General features: G+C 53.4%; 1 protein-coding gene across 1 annotated transcript; it reads right to left on the reverse strand.

The window, feature by feature from the left end:
* Window positions 1–1127: 1127 nt before the first annotated feature.
* unpg (homeobox protein unplugged) lies at window positions 1128–15220 on the reverse strand. The gene is made up of 7 exons (XM_037235510.1): window positions 15214–15220; window positions 14279–14450; window positions 13980–14053; window positions 3296–3390; window positions 2926–3081; window positions 2463–2605; window positions 1128–2141 (listed from the first exon to the last, which is right to left on the reverse strand). The coding sequence occupies exons 1-7, from the start codon at window positions 15218–15220 to the stop codon at window positions 1964–1966; spliced, it is 825 nt and encodes a 274-aa protein (XP_037091405.1). The 3' UTR covers window positions 1128–1963.
* Between the last annotated feature and the right edge of the window lie 815 nt (window positions 15221–16035).

Genomic DNA, 16035 nt, shown 5'->3' on the forward strand with positions numbered 1-16035 from the left:
CTTGCGGTGTTGACCCACCACTCTCGACTCTCCCGTATTCCATAGCCTTATAATGGTTGTTGCTGGCCGAAAGGACTCTAGTCCAACTATACCAAATGCAGGATTATAAAATGGATAATCAAGTGGCCGACACAAAGGGCTATTGCGTGATGCTTGAAGCCGTGCGTAATACAGCAACGCACACTGCCGGACATCTTTTAACATCGTGTTACCCCCGAGAAAACGACAATGAGCCGCATGACGAGCTCCGGCGTCAAGCCGTCGGCCGCTCCCGGCCCGACATCCCTTTGTGGTCGCGAGATATTTGTCTGGAACTCCTCATCCGTGGCACCCCGGTCCGAAATCGCATCGAGCACGGCCCGCCGCTGATGGCTCCGCTCGGGCGCGAGGGCTGAGCGTCTCCGCTGACAAGCGCAGGCGTGACGCAAACGATCGCTAACTTTACCCGGGGTGGATCTAAGTGTCGCCAAGTACCACAAAGGAGCCAATTGTGGTCCGCGACCGACCGCTTCCGTGACTGCGTGGCTCGGACGCCAGGGATTTCGCGAGCGGGTCGTTTTGGGGTGGGCTTCTGCCGGACGGTTCATCCAGTAACGTCGAGAAAGAGGCAAGAGCTTGTTCTGGCGGCGAACGCGAAAGTTGGCTCGCGATGTGAAATTCATGATCTCCCTGGAAGCAGCAGGTCAAGCGTTTCCTGAATCTTTGTTCGGCGTCCAGTACCTGATTATTGGATTCACCCTGCATGCGCACATGCCGTCGCTGTAGCCGGTGCCCTTACGCGCACGATACCTGTCTCCTATAGCCGGTGCCCTTACGCGCACGGTACCTGTCTCCAAACAGGCGACTGGCTCCCGGAGATGGAGAGCGCCGACAAAAGTCGACGCGGCACGGCTACCGGAATGAGCAGCTTTCAATGGTGAAACGTTGAAAGAAGGACAATCTCAACGAACGTTAGTGCGGTTGCTGTCACACCTGCCATGCCGTGTGTTCTACCCACGTCAGCTGCGATCTTGCAACGATAGACGGAAATGTTTCAGCCCAAGCCTGAGACAGATCTCCCTCGTCGCGTGTCTCTCGACGCATATATTTTAGTAGACTGGGAAAGCATGGGTTCTTAAAAAGTCACGTTCTAACAACACAGTGTATTCCCGGACACATATATGTAATCATAACCAAAGCTCATAGTTGTTCACTACACAGCAACATTCCGGTAATTCTACCCGGGACCAGGACTCGCGCGGTCCACAAGATCCGCATAAAGTGGACAATCTCTACTGCACCCTCGGCATCGCCGGGCACAAGCGCCCCGGCGGTGCGCGTCGATTCAGATTGCACTCGGTTCACAGGTCAGGGTTGTCTCTCGGCGATTAACAACAGGTCCTCTGTCCTCCGCTTCCCGCCCGGAGCTCAGGCTAGGAACTTGCCATCACCAGCCGTGGGCGCTACAGGTGAAAGGTCGACACGCGCTCTGACCCTTTCCCCATCTCAGAGACTTGGTACACGAGGACCCGGTACTCGAGACACGGATCCGTCCGGGGCACAGATCACCACAACTCCGCCCCCATTGCTCCGAGTCAGTGAGCGCTCCGTTGTTGCGCCATCGTCCACCCCTTTTGTCACTTCGTCTCAGGAGCGATTTGACGCCCACTGGGCACGCGCCGCACAACAGTCTATTGCGCGACGCAGACCTGGTTCAACGCTGCCGGATAGCCGCACCTCCGCGGCCCTGCGCACTTGAAGCGCCGCTTCACAGCCCCCCGCCGCACTGTTTCCAGGCACGCCGACGGCCGCAGCAGCTGCCACGTCACAGGTGCGGCATCGTGTCGTGCGACTGACTCTGCTGTCTCGCAGCAGGGCGCAGCCCTCTCTCGTCCGGCGGTGGAGCAAACGTCACCATCACCTCACCAGTGCCAGAGGCCGCTGCGGCGGGCCGGCCGCCGGTCGGGCGTTGGCAGAGGCCAGGTCAATGCTGGCCGAGCGAGGTCATCACCGGCCCGAGACCGTGGAAGCCGGCCAGCCCCGTCGACAGGTGGTTGGAGGCGGCGAGGCCGTGCAGCGGCGGCAGCGGCTGCGACGGCGGCAGCTGACCCACCAGTTGGCCCGACTTCTCCAGCTGCTGGTGCTGACTGCGCACGGCGAACCTGCCGCCGAGGTAGGAAGGGTGGTCAAGAGCCAGTAGTCGCTCGGGAAGCGAGGCCAGATGGACCACACCTCCTCGCCGATGCACTCAGGCCATTCCTTCTATTTCCGGGTAAACGCACCGGCGTGTAACACAACACTCCCACAACTGCATGTTTGATTGTCACTGTTGCCAACCATTGATTAAACCATAAAGTAAAGTCTGTAAATGACCTGGCATACCATAAAGCCCGAAAGAATATCCCTAAAAATGGATCTTCTCTGCGATGACGCCCCAAACGAGCGCGCCCGGGGCCGGAGCCCGGGACGGTGTCAGCCCACACCTGTTGACGTGCACCGGTATGGGGACGACGATCTTGGTGCCGCCGCCGCCCGGGCCGCCGGGGCCGCCCGACCGGTTGGAGGTGGTCAGGCCAGCCTTCACGCGCTTCCACTTGGCCCGCCGGTTCTGGAACCAGATCTTCACCTGCGGCGGGCGTGGTGGAGGTGTCAGTCGCTCGACTGCTGCATCCGCCGCTTTGTGCGGAACATAGGACACCACGGCAGATGCGGGCTTGATCTACGGTAATCTGAACTTTGCACGTTCATGGAGCAGAGGCACAAGTGAATGGTCAGCACCTGTCCGTGAAATGCCCAGCGATGCCCAAGATGCCCAAAATGCCCCGTGCTTTCGTCCTTGTCCTCCACCCGAGCAGACGAGTCGGGCTCCTCTCACAGCATAACCCGCTGCCCCCCCCCCCCCCCCCAGCATCACCACCGACCACGCCATCACGTGACCTGACCCACCTGGACCTCGGACAGCTTGAGCGTGTGCGCGATCTGCGACCGCTCCGTCAGACTGAGGTACTTCTTGCTGTGGAACTCCTTCTCCAGCTCGAGCAGCTGCTCGGAGGTGAAGGCGGTTCGCCGCCGGCGTGCCTTGTTCCCCCCAAGGCCGCTCGTCTGGGGCGAGCCAGACAGGGTCAGTGAGGTCACGCGAGGTGAAATGAGAACAAGTGCCGTTAGGCGCAGACCAGACTTAAAACCATCAATAATTGATAAGCCCATCGCAAAGATCCGCTTTCGTGCGAAGGTCGTCCACACTCCAGTGGTGCATTCGAAGCAGCGCAACATCAGGTGAAGCCCAAGCTATGGCCCCGTCCCCGTCGACAGTTACCTGGTGGTCTGTCATTATTTCCACGCTGTCGTCCACCTCCTTGTCGGACGCGCCGTCCGGGGACGACGCTCCGGGGCTGGACTCACGGTCCAAATCTGTGGAGCAGCGTAGGCAGCTGGTGAGACCATGCGAACAGAACGGGCAGCTGGCAAGACTGTGCGACTGGGCTCCTAGGCCAGATCTGTGCAGCAGAACAGACGGCTGGTGAGACCATGTGATTGGACTTCTAGGTCAGATCTGTGGAACAGAATGGACAGCAGGGGCGACCGCGTGATTGGACTCCCGGTTCAGGTCTACGGGTCAAAATAGAGAGGTGATGAGACCACGGACCGGTCCAGCTCCGGACAATGACCAAGGAGGGCGATGCTATAGACCTGCCCCTCGAGCAGGTCGGGTGAACCGACAGCCGGTGATGCCATAGGACCAGACTTCGCGCCCCACAGGTGTAGCTGTGCGCACAGTTGCATCGCACGAAACCCCGTTCGTGTTTTAGTGGACGTTTTAACCAAATGCAGTATTTTGTAACGTCAGGTTTTACAGAAAATAATAATGTCCATTAGCAATACTAACCCACCGAACGAAAGCTGTTCGTTCGGGCCTCTCTCGTTAACTAGCGAGCACTGGCTGTTCATCAGGAAATACTCGTCGCCTAAGTGAGAGCCACAGCCGGCACAGGTTGCTCACGAGGAAGTTCACGCCGCCCCACAGTCAGAACCATCTCCGATGCGGCCCGACCTATGGTATCGCGTTGCTAAGTGGCGACGGCTGTCGCTGTCGCCGGGCCTCCGAGCGGGCGATCGGGGCGGAAGTGTTCGGTGTCCGCTCGTGAGCGCGGCGGAACACGAGAGCGGAGAGGAGCGGCCCAGCGACACTGCACCGTCAGCGGAACCGTCGACACCGCGACCGCGCGCGCCGGCCGCCTCTGCTGGCGCAAGCTGCGCAAACCCTGCCGCAATCCACGGGATGACACTCTGCCGTTCACAATCGCGTCAGCACGCTGCTCACGGCAATGCGAATACAAGCTAGCGCGCTGCCTGCGGAAATAGAATAAACAACACCTCGCCTACGGGTGGGTGTACGTCCTCGGATACTCATTCGGCGCTGTGTAACTACGCAGCGCAGAAAATAAATTGCTTCGTTAGTGTAAATTCGCCCAAATGAGCTCTCAGCGTTGCACTGTGTATGACCGCACCGCCGGCGCCCGTGCCGAGGTCACCCTCAGGGCGGCGGCGGCGGCGGCGGCGGCGGCGGCGGCGGCGGCGGACCGTCCGCCGAGTCGGCGCAGCGTGCGCCCGGCCGCGGCCGCCGCGGCTGTTGCCCGGGGCGATCGGTCACGCGCCGACCTGGCGGACGGCCGGCGACACTGCCCACGCCACTGACGCGGCCCATTGTGTACGCGCGCGCCGCCGCCGCTCCTATCTCATTTGGCCGCATGCATAAGTGATGGTGGGTCAATACGGACCGGTGGGCGGGCCGGCCGGGCCGCACTGCCAACCGGGCGGCGAGACCGGCTGATTGTCACCCCGGGGACGGCGCGGGGAGGGGCGGGTGACACCGACCGCGGCGCGACACGTGGCGGCCGCGGGGAGGGGCGGGTGACACCGACCGCGGCGCGACACGTGGCGGCCGAGGGGAGGGGCGGGTGACACCGACCGCGGCGCGGCACGTGGCGGCCGAGGGGAGGGGCGGGTGACACCGACCGCGGCGCGACACGTGGCGGCCGCGGGGAGGGGCGGGTGACACCGAACGCGGCGCGACACGTGGCGGCCGCGGGGAGGGGCGGGTGACACCGAACGCGGCGCGACACGTGGCGGCCGAGGGGGAGGGGGGGGGGGGGTGATGTCATGGCTGGAAGGAAGATTTGAACGGAACCAGTGGGCACCCCTCGAACTCATCCATGCTCCGGGGCTCCGATTATTTATCCGTTTTGGGGGCACCTTCACAGAGAAGACGCTACAATCGACTCCGCCTGGACAGAGCAAAGGAGTTCACATCCCGAGGATGACCCCGGAGAACTAGGTACCTGAATGAGGCCCAGACATTCAGCAGTCAGCTGCTTGGAGACCGGCAAACGACGCATCCCTCCAAGGTCGCATTATATTGAATTTAAAGATATTGATCCAACGGCAACTTTTTCATCCTGAACATTTTTAGACCACATAAAAATTGGGCGGAAAAGGTAGTATTTCGAATCAAAATCAATAAAGAGCAGTGCAACCATTGCCTCTCTGTGGCGGGCTTGAGGATCTCTGGTGTTAAAGGGAGCGGTCCACAGTTGTATGGGATTTTGAACTAAAATAGCCATTTTGAAGATCATTCGGTATAGTTTACAGCCTTGCTCTTCTTAAAATCTAAGCCCCTCTAGCTTCTGAGCTACACGCCCACGAATATGTGCAGACTTTTTCGGGGAAACTACTTCAAGGTAACCCAGGCACCTATGACGCCATAAAAACGTCATTCAAATCCTGGCATTCCATTGGCCATGCGGCGATCAAGGCCGAGAAAATGCTAAACAGAACAGTACAGTACAGCACTATACAGTGCAGTACTAAATACATGCATACAGTACTAAACAGAAAAGTTGTGTTGTCTGGAGCAGCCTTTTCTACTTAAGGTTTACCTACTTTTAAATGGGCGTTAGCTCATCATATTTGGTGCTTGCATGCACCAAGTGCAACTCTACAGCCTTCAGATGTGGAACAAATGTAACGCTTACACCTGTAGACTAGGTTACAGGAAGGTTGTGTACCGAGTCGTCCCAATTGAGTGATAACAATATTTTCATGCCGGACGGTCCGGCTCGACCCGGACATCACGATGTCAGAAGGTAATGACTTTCACAATTACTCACTGAGGTTTCACGCAGTTCTCGGAAATAAGAAGCAAACTTCTTTAAAAGCTGAGCCACGTTTGAATTCAAGTTCCTTCATCAGTCGTGGCTTTTTGCAACATCGCAAAGCAGACAAAGTATTGTCCCCAACCCCGAAGGCACGGGAAGGATAAACGTCTGCAACTGCACACGAGAACAGCACGAGTCGAAGAGGATCCAGCCCCGGCAGCCTGTGGTCACACCAACACGAGATCAAACACCATGTGTCGGAGTGGACAGCGGGCAGATACACTGGGAAATTGTCTACCGATGCGTAAAGTCGGTGACGCGTGCTCGAGTGCAACCGACCGCCTCTCAACGCTTCAGGGATTGAAATCAGAACTTGGCAACCCGACCGGGTACAGACGAAACAATAAATGCGTGGTGCCGGCGACTCCGTCTAAAACAACACGCGATGTCAACATCACCCGTGCGCACCCATCACGTGCGTTAGAAAGCGATCGGGAAGTGGCTGTTACCGCCTCTTCCGAAAGCACAACATTACGTATCATCGTTCACTTCAACGAGCTGCGACCTGAATGGGGAGAAACTGGGCAATAAGCACTGCACAGGCGTGCAGCGCAGTTACCATGGTCCATATCCACCAAAAATGTTAACATTTTTGTCATACCGGCCCCAATCATCCTATGCGTCTGTCATTCCAAATTTACCAATTTTGTCTACAAAATGTTTCGAGCCTGGCCAGGCTAGAAACACCGTAGCCGGAAAGAGGGGAAGCGGGCAGACAGCTGCCGCCGGGGTATACGAATGCTTCTACAAAATGATCATCAAAAATTGATACAGAATAAACTTTATGTCAAACTTTAAAACGTTTTTTCACGTGGTCTCAACGCCTTCTGAACAGTCAGCTGAAAAGTCTTCGAAATGCCGAGTCAGATTTGCCTCACGTCGGGGTTATTGTCATGCTTTCGTTTGTCGCACCTCAATTGCGGCCACTGACGCCGCTAACGCCGATGTCGCAGCATATGTCTACAGATACGCTACTACCGTGTGACTCGGGACAAGTCACAGAGTAACCGAGCACCTTGTTGTCTACGTCTATGTCTTGTTGTCTGCGAGATTGGCGATGCAGCAAACATGACGCTGGCTGTTGTCAAATGTCGTCTTGATCGTCTAGGTGCCTTGAGCCGTGCATATCCGAGCAGATCGACTAAATTACAGTCCTAGATAGGCTTGGATACTCAAGAGACCACCAAAACCTCATTCTGTCCCGAGTGTCCCCTCCCCCACAAAACACAAATGACGAGTGGAAACGAAATAGTGCCTTGGAGATAGAAGCGCCTTCGAAATAATCCAGCAAGACTGTAAGAAATAAACCGTCCAGAGACGTTCCGGAGTGTCCAAGGTGATGGCGTCCTAAACAAGCCATGAAATTTGAAAGCTTGGAAATTCAAGAGGCCTTGGATGCTTAACCAGGATACCCAAAATTCGGAATCAATGTCGAAACGATATCTAAAGCAGCAAGCACGCATCAGAGTAAACTGTACCTGTGAAACACAGGGCAGACGGCATTCACGGCAGAACGATCCCGAGCTGGCTTGTATCTCGGTTGTTATCATGCCTTTCAAAGCTCTCTGTCTGGCAAGTGTGACGTAAAACGGTCTGCAGGCCCTATCACCCTATCCGCCAGCCAGGAGCGAATGTTCTCAGGAAATGTTGGGGATGGAAATACCATTTCGGAGTAGATTCTTTCCATGTAAGACCGTAGTCTAATCCTAATTGTCTGAAATGTTGGGGATGCAACTGCATCCCCAATAAACAGTTAAGTTAGTCCGATGTCAGCAGTCTGGCTTTGTTAAGTTGGAGGAATGTGGAATGAATTGCAAAGTAGCTGCAACAATGATTCACGAATGATCATTGTATGTGGTTCATTACCGAACATTCCCTTACAGCAGTTAGGCCTGCCGAAGATGCTCTATAATTTCACTTCTCCTCGAACAACAAATGGGTAGAAAGCTGCTTTTAAAAAATAATTTGTTTTAGCCCCATAAGCCACGTACATCTTGAACGATGCGACTTTTACATCTTAGCTTTAGCCATAACCCTATGAACCAAGACGTTGTAAAGTTGGAATCATCACCAGGTAGGCATCATCGAGACAAACTATTTTAAAACTCCCCAAGCGCTGGACCTGCCTTAAGACTAATACTTGTAAGATGCTAGGCCCGGTCCCTAAATGCGCCGTAATATGCAAAGGCAGATTGTTATCTCATTATTCTGCTTGACTGAAGTGGACGCCGTTGTATTTGTTGGATAAACATAACTCTTCCTTGAACGGGAGACGATTTTCACGGTCTTGAAGTATTGCTCCTGTAAAGGCTGATTCAAACCGATCTAAAACATCGGTTCAAAATCGGTCATCGGCTGCAGGCGGGACCTTGGTAAACCGAAGAATCTCGTCGACGGAGAACTACCCTGTTGCGCTCGTCGTAAAGACAATGGTTACCAAGGAGGCGCAGTGGTGCCTTGGTGGTACATAATAATGCACATCGCATCAAATACATACGCTCTTACCGGTTACGTGTGCAACTTCAAGTTGAGCTTTTCGGTGCTTTGAGCTCCACATTGGTAACGGATCAATAAAACACTGGGGATGATCCTAAAAGAAACAACATTCTCCACCTAATAAGGCGAGCTCACGGCCTTAAAAGCATGCCTTCGAAGCGCATTTTCCTTGACCAATTACATCCGGAGTCGTTAATTGGAAAGCGAAACAGTTGCAAAATTATCTTTTAAAACGGATCAAAACTTCCGGTATTGTTTGCCTCAAACCACGGCTGTTAACTCCCGATCTCCGCCTCGAAGCCACTTAATTCCAGACTAAGCGAGATTAGCTCCGCCGCGACTGCGCACCAAAACAAAGCACGCGTGCTTCCGACACGAAACAATTAATAAGTCCCAAATTACGTGCGCCGGCTCTGACCGCGCAAGTGCGGCTAATTGGATCTCCATTAGCGTGCTCGGTGGCGGCACGGCGGGCGTGCGGTCCAGCACGCCACCGTGCGCACGCGCGCCCGCCGGCCGGCCGTCTGCACGTGCCGTAATGCTGGTGAGATCAGCAGACAGGCACGGCTTGTCACGCGCTCATCCCGCCGTCCCAACATACGTGTTCAAATCGGTGTCAACTAATGAGTCGGCGCGGAGTGAAGCGGCCAAATACACTGGGCACATACCTGGGCAACGCGACCGGAACTAGGCTGCGTGCGATTAATAAGCGGAAATGAAGCCTACGAACAAATTCCTGTCGGCCCGTGCCTGGCGTACGCTGTCAATCCCCATAATGCAACAAAGATATCCTGGTAACTTTACACATACCATTGTACTTTTAAAATGTTCCACAAACTACATCTTTTCAATAATTTTCTTTGAAACGGGAAACAAACCATGATTTCAGTTATATTTTGCCCGGCCCAAACAGATGGAGATCGACGGATATATTGCGTGGCGTTTTCATTACAATTTGATCCCAACGGTACAACAACTATGATTATCATGAGCACTTTGTCCAGCCCAAAGAGATAAAGACCAATGGAAGCATTGCAACTTTCACGATGCTTCATCAAAGTTCAGTCATGCTTCTAAGTGGTGGTTTAATTGATGTCATGTTTAAAAAATACTGTTTAACCCTAAGGGTATACTAATCCAGCTGAACCATGCGGTCAGCCGAACCGTGCAGAATGATTGTAATTTAACGAGTGAACTACCGGCAAAAATAATTCCCAACTGGGCCAAAAAATGTGTCATTTGTCAGTGATTAATTGTCATGTCATGTCATCAATCTCTTACAATTCGACACAAATCCTTTAAAATGTTTTGTCAGGTGCAATGTCTCAAATGGCGGCGCAACATCCACAGACAGGACAGCAGGCAAAAAATATCCCCCTGCAGCAGCCTGGGTTTAAATACTCTAAAAAGCCATTCCTCTGTGAACCATGAGCCACCAGAGGCTGGTACGACTTTGAAAAGCGTGCCTTTTTCATACTAGGCCCCCAAATAAAGGCTCCATTCCTCCCCAGCCGCACAGGCTACCGCTTGCCGAGCCAAATGATGGTGTCTAATCTCTTGTGGCGTCTTCATAAGTGTCATCATGTTTGTTCCAGGGCCTTACAAACTACAGGGGTGCCTTTTCACTGCAAAACGGCAGCATGCTTTTGTAGTGCTAACAAGTTGCACGTGACATTTCCTTGGCCAAGAACAAAGCGCTTCCACAACCATTGACCTTCAAGTTTCCAAAATTGGTTAAGGCCCAGTTGAACAGCCCGACATTAAAGCCATTAGCCAAAGTCAGCCGACATTAAAGCCGTCAACCTCTGAGCAGACCACCGCGCCCAACGAGGCCTTCCACTGATGACAGGAGGCCACCCTGCACTGAGGAGGCGGGCGGGGGGGGGGGGGGGGTTAAACATCATGTGCTGCGAAAAAAATATCCGATGAGCTGTCGATTTGTGGAGCAATTTCCAAGCGGCCTTGCTTTAGTCGATACAATGCACTTCCAAAAGCGCACGGTGACTGCCCTAGAGGCCACGGCCAATACCACAGAGGAGAGTGCCATGAGTTTGGGAGGGTTGGAAAGCTCCAGCCCTCAACCTGTAGCTAAGCCCTTCCAACTTGACGGAGGTCCCTTCCAACGATGACCACCACGCTGGCTAAATCCAACGAGTGCAAACCAAACAGACTGAATGTGCAATAACGTAGGGCGACTCAAATTACAGGTTTAAACGGCAGTAACGCCATGGAAAAGATGTTTTTCAATCATTCTAAAACACCCTTCCGATTTAATCCAACAGTTTACTTTTACCGCTCGCATTGGCGCATAGCTCAAATATTCCAGACTTTAGAGGACGCATTCCTTCTATTAACCAGAAAACAAAACTTTCAACTGTCATCTGTGAATCGTAAGCGATAGCAAGGACAATTTTCATTCACATAAGCAGTGAACAACGGTGTTGGCGAGGTGCGAGACAATGTCAACTTTGTGATGCGGAAGCCCACAACTTTTCACGGCTGTAATCAGTTCCTATTTCCACGTCCATGGACACGAATGTATATGCATACATGCATGCATATATATATATATATATATATATATATATATATATATATGTGTGTGTGTGTGTGTGTATGCATATGCATATATACAAATCCATAACGTAGTATGTACATGCATACACATATTGTGCATATATATTACGGCCTTCGCATATTTCCCCTCACTGTTGCTTCGACAAAGCTTGCCAATACGCAAAGTGGGTGGTTCTCTTGCAGGAACACGATTTTCAGTTACCTGTGGTGAAACCCGTGGGACGAAAATGGCTCACAGCTAGAACTTCCAGAACAATTATGAATTATATGAATATCTAAGTAGATCTGACACATTTCGTATCCGAATAGCGTCTAGCGTCTGGACTGACGTCCAGAGACATGAGACAGACAGCATATTTGTCGTTGGTGTTCCCAGTTCCTTTCAAGAAAACTAAGAGATTTCCACTCTCCAGAGATCCTTTAAGACTCAATGAAAACTGATCGTTTCCCAGAATCGCCTTGGGTTCGAACTGGGACATAGCCGTTAGGAGGTGATGCTCCCAGCGCGAGATCGTCCAATGCGCCCAATGTCGCCGTTATTGATCATTGTAGCCAGATGGCATCCGAGCTCAGGCCTGCTTCCGAGCAGGGGATGGAATTCCGTCAGTACTTAACCCCTGGTTTCGGTCGCAAATCAAGGACGCATAAGCAAGTATCAATAAGCGGCCCATTGGTAGTCACTAAAGTGCCGCCGCGTGCTGAAGCCCTCGAGTGTCGGGTGACACTTAGACAAGTCATTGTTTGCACATGTTTGAACACTCAAAGGGCAAAAACGTTAAAATGGCTCAAACCCAAAGCGGTAAAAACACTCATGATGAACATTCTGAAAATATTTGTAGGCGAGTGCTGCACACGTTTATTATGATAGTTATCAGGAGCGTGGTCTCCGTGAAAGCCTACCCACAACATGCGCCGAGAAACAAGCTTCTCCGCGAATTTAGGACGCTTTTTCTCAGAGTTGAGGGCGAGGGCTGCACTGATTAGGAAACAACAAACTCGATGGTCATACCGCTGCACACCTGCCCATACTAGGATAATTGATATTGCCATTACTGACCGATAACCTGCAGCGGTCGCCAATCAAAACAGGCCCGCTGCGATCAAGGAGTGACTTTTAAACAGGAGTGGAGGAAGACGGTCACAACAGTCTCATTTGACCACTCAGTAAAACCACGAAGCTGCAATGAAAGCGCTTCTTTCGTGTCCAGCGCTTGGCTGGAAAATCGCCCCGTGTATTCATCCCAGCATTTGTCACAATTAGCCTACTTCGGTTCAAGCTTCTCCCAATTGTTGCCAGAAATCATGTGTCATATGACATGAAAACAACAGTTATCCTTAATGTCACCCGATGCTTTGCGCTTGGCTGCCTCCCTGAGGATCATATAACGTTCATAAACTCCAGGACGCGGACGAACTCCCAGACGCACATGTCCCCTTTGTTCACGGCGGTGCCGCGGCCAGATGACCGCGGAACTGAGGACAGTTTCGCCTCTTTTATCGTTCGTTTACGGTCCACCAGACCATCAACACAGGGCCGTTGTACGCTTCCGGCCTGCTTTATAGCTCAACGTCCAGAATACGTCTAATAACTTCCTACCCATCTAAGGTTTCAGGGAGAGCAATACGTTGGACGTGCTGTCTTTGCGTCATGGACGTCATGGCCGATTCACAGGCACAAAGATGACGAACAAGTCGGCGACGTACGACCCAAAATCCATCACATAACCACCATAACCCAACCCCTGGTGTTTTAGTCAAGGCAGCACATCTCTCACTTGCTGAACTATCGCGATTCATCAGCGCGCGAGGGCGAAAGCTGCAGCAGGCGGGACTCGGACCGCAGGCTCGGGATCCCAGCCTTTGTAAACTTGCTAGTTTGAAGTGAATGCTACACATTTGAAGATATTGAAGCAAGCATCAATTGTGATTAAATAAGCTCACATATAACCATTGGCATGCTTCTAAGTGGAAAAGACTTCTGTAGATGATGCCATTTCTCTGTTTAGTAAACATGCTTTTCAATACGTCATTCTTTGATTGCGTGCTCGTACCTCGCACAATATTGACTGAGAGCCAATTGACGGCCGTTTTGTCTGGAAATCATGCTCACGAACGCCAGATATGAACGACGCGACAATTATATTTGTCTTGGCCTTGATCGCCGCATGGCTAATGGAAAGGCAGGGCTGGAATAGCGTTATTGTGACATCATGGATGCCTGGGTGCCCCTGAGTCTCCCCGAAATAGTCCGCAAATCTTCGTGGGCGTGTAGCTCAGACACTAGAAGGGCTTACGTCTCAAGGTTGGCAGGGCTGTGAATTGCACCGATTGATCTTCAAGAAAGCAACCCCACTTTAAAACCCTTTGCAAATGTGAAGCACTCGCTATAAGTCTATGGAGGTAACTGAGAAGAAGTGAGTCCAAGTGCTCCTTCCCAAACTTCGGATCACTTGTTCTGCTCGCAAACGTGCGGTGCATACTATCTATAGCGCACATGTAAGCACATGCATATTATTACGACCGCCCGCTGAAAGAAGCATCAACGCAACGTTCCTTCGTCGTTAGCGCAACGCTTTTCCACACAAGAGCAGCCGCCCAGCCCTTGCCCACCGTCCCATGCAAACCTAGTCCGTCGCTTGAGCCCGCCCATCCCATACCGTCAACCCATCCCCCAGTCCGTCTCGTGCGGAGTCCAGCCCTGCGTGCTCTCACCGTGCGGCCGCGGTGAGAGGCTGCCCTCCGTCTCCTTGACGTCGTCGTGTCGGCCGCGCTCCCAGCGCAGCGCGCTGGCCACGTACTCGCGCCGCGCGTCGGCCAGCTCGCCGGCCAGCAGCGCCGCCTTGCGCTCGGCCGGCGCCGGCCGCAGCTCGCCGGCCGGGTGCAGCGTCGGCGGCAGCTCGCCCGTCGCCGGGTGCGCCGGCCGCGGCTCCGGGAACAGGCTCGGCTTCAGCGGCTCGTCGCGGCCGAGCGGGTGCGCGTGCGGGTGCGGGTGCGGGTGCCGCGTCTGTCGCGCCAGCGCCGGGCTCAGCAGGCCCATCGGGAAGAGCGGGTGCGCCGGGAAGGTGAAGATAGGCGGCCGCGGCTGCAGCAGGTACGACGAGTAGAGCAGCGGCAGCGACAGCGACGGCACCGGCGACGGCGCACTCGTGCGCAGCAGCGAGTCGATCGTGAACGGCGACGAGGCTGGCGCCGCGTCGCGGCTGGACGTCATGGCGACAGCGGCTGCGGGAGCCGCGCGGCGCGAACAGTCCAGGGTGCGCCGCTGCAACGCCGGCCGATCGCGCACGCACGGCGGACAAACTGGCCGGCGCCCGCCGCCGTCGGCTTAGCCGCCCGGACCACGTGACCGGCCCCGGCCGCCCGATTGGTCGGCCAGCGATGATTATCTCCGTCGGTGGGTGGCGGTAATCGGTCGGCGGCGCTGATTGGTGGACGTCAGGCTGGCTCCGCCCAGCCAACCGCGCCATAATTTACGGGTTAATAGCCGCGGGAAATTATCCACTTGATTATCATATGATCTGACTGGTAATCGCGCCCGGACGAGTGTCAAATGGTGTGGCAACAGCCTGCTCGGTGCGGAAAGACGTATGAGGCGCGGCACAGGCTGGTCGGCGTGGCAAAGGCCGGAGCGCAGGGCGCACGCCGTCCGTGGTTGAGGTGTGGACTTCCCGGTCTCTTTGTTATTACTCTTGGCATTCACGACGTTGGAGTGGCAACACATAGAGAAATATCATGAGCTCACAACAAAATGTCGTCCATGGAACATACAATATAGGTCATTTTGCCATGGATCATTGTATAAAGAAACAGAATGGGCAGGTGTCAAATTCAAGGCAAGGCCCCTCTGTGGCTGAGTCCCCTGTGGGCTCTGTTGCTCCTCCAGACATGTGCATCGCTCATAATGCGTGTTTCAGCAGCTTCTGATCTGATTTTATCTGAGACTGACTGGCCATAGATGATCAGACCTCCGACGCTAATAATATCGCATGATTAGCACCATCATCGTTATTTTCCAACGGTAGATACCCAGGAAATCCAGACCGCCCAGTCTGTTTGCAATCAGAGCCCCACGTCACACAAGGCGTTCACATGGTGCGTTCCACATGATTTGTGACACCATTTAAGAACGCTATAAGATTTGATTCTACCGAACTACAAATTCTTACCGAGACTATTGCTCATTTGTGTGGGGGTTTGAACTGAGGAAGCCAGTTCGACGATGTGCATATGGAATTCAAACCACATTCTTTTTGAGACTCCAAATCCTCTAGCTATATGCAATGTATTCACAGCGGTCATTTAGCATCATACTTAGTTTGATCCCTGCAAACTGCGCCTGTTTTATTTGTTTACGATTTTATTCGCTGTTAAGCGCCTGGTAATCACATCAAAGCATTGCACGGCTCCCAAGGTCATTCGGATGTGTAAACACATCGTTTTCCCTTTAGTGAATCATTTGCATTGGTTGAAACAAGCAAATTATGATACATATTTTGATTTCACGGCTTAAAATGAGACACCTGTGCCATCAATAATTTCTTCACCAATGCTGTGTCCGCCGTGCGTCACAGTAGACGTTCGGACAACTAGTGAACGCGACCGATGACCACATGAAGCCTGCCCCCACACGTCCTGGAGCAGATGCGCTCATGTGGAAGCAAATGGCAACAGCCCCTGGACCGAGGCAAACCATATGGGCTCTGCACCTCTTCGTGTATTTCCAACGTGTGAAACTCCACAGATCACAAGCTTTTTAAGGTGCTAGGAT

This window comes from Pollicipes pollicipes, unplaced genomic scaffold (genome assembly GCF_011947565.3).
Source record: "Pollicipes pollicipes isolate AB1234 unplaced genomic scaffold, Ppol_2.1 Scaffold_7261;HRSCAF=8764_pilon_pilon_pilon, whole genome shotgun sequence".
NCBI classification, from domain to species: Eukaryota; Metazoa; Arthropoda; class Thecostraca; order Pollicipedomorpha; family Pollicipedidae; genus Pollicipes; species Pollicipes pollicipes.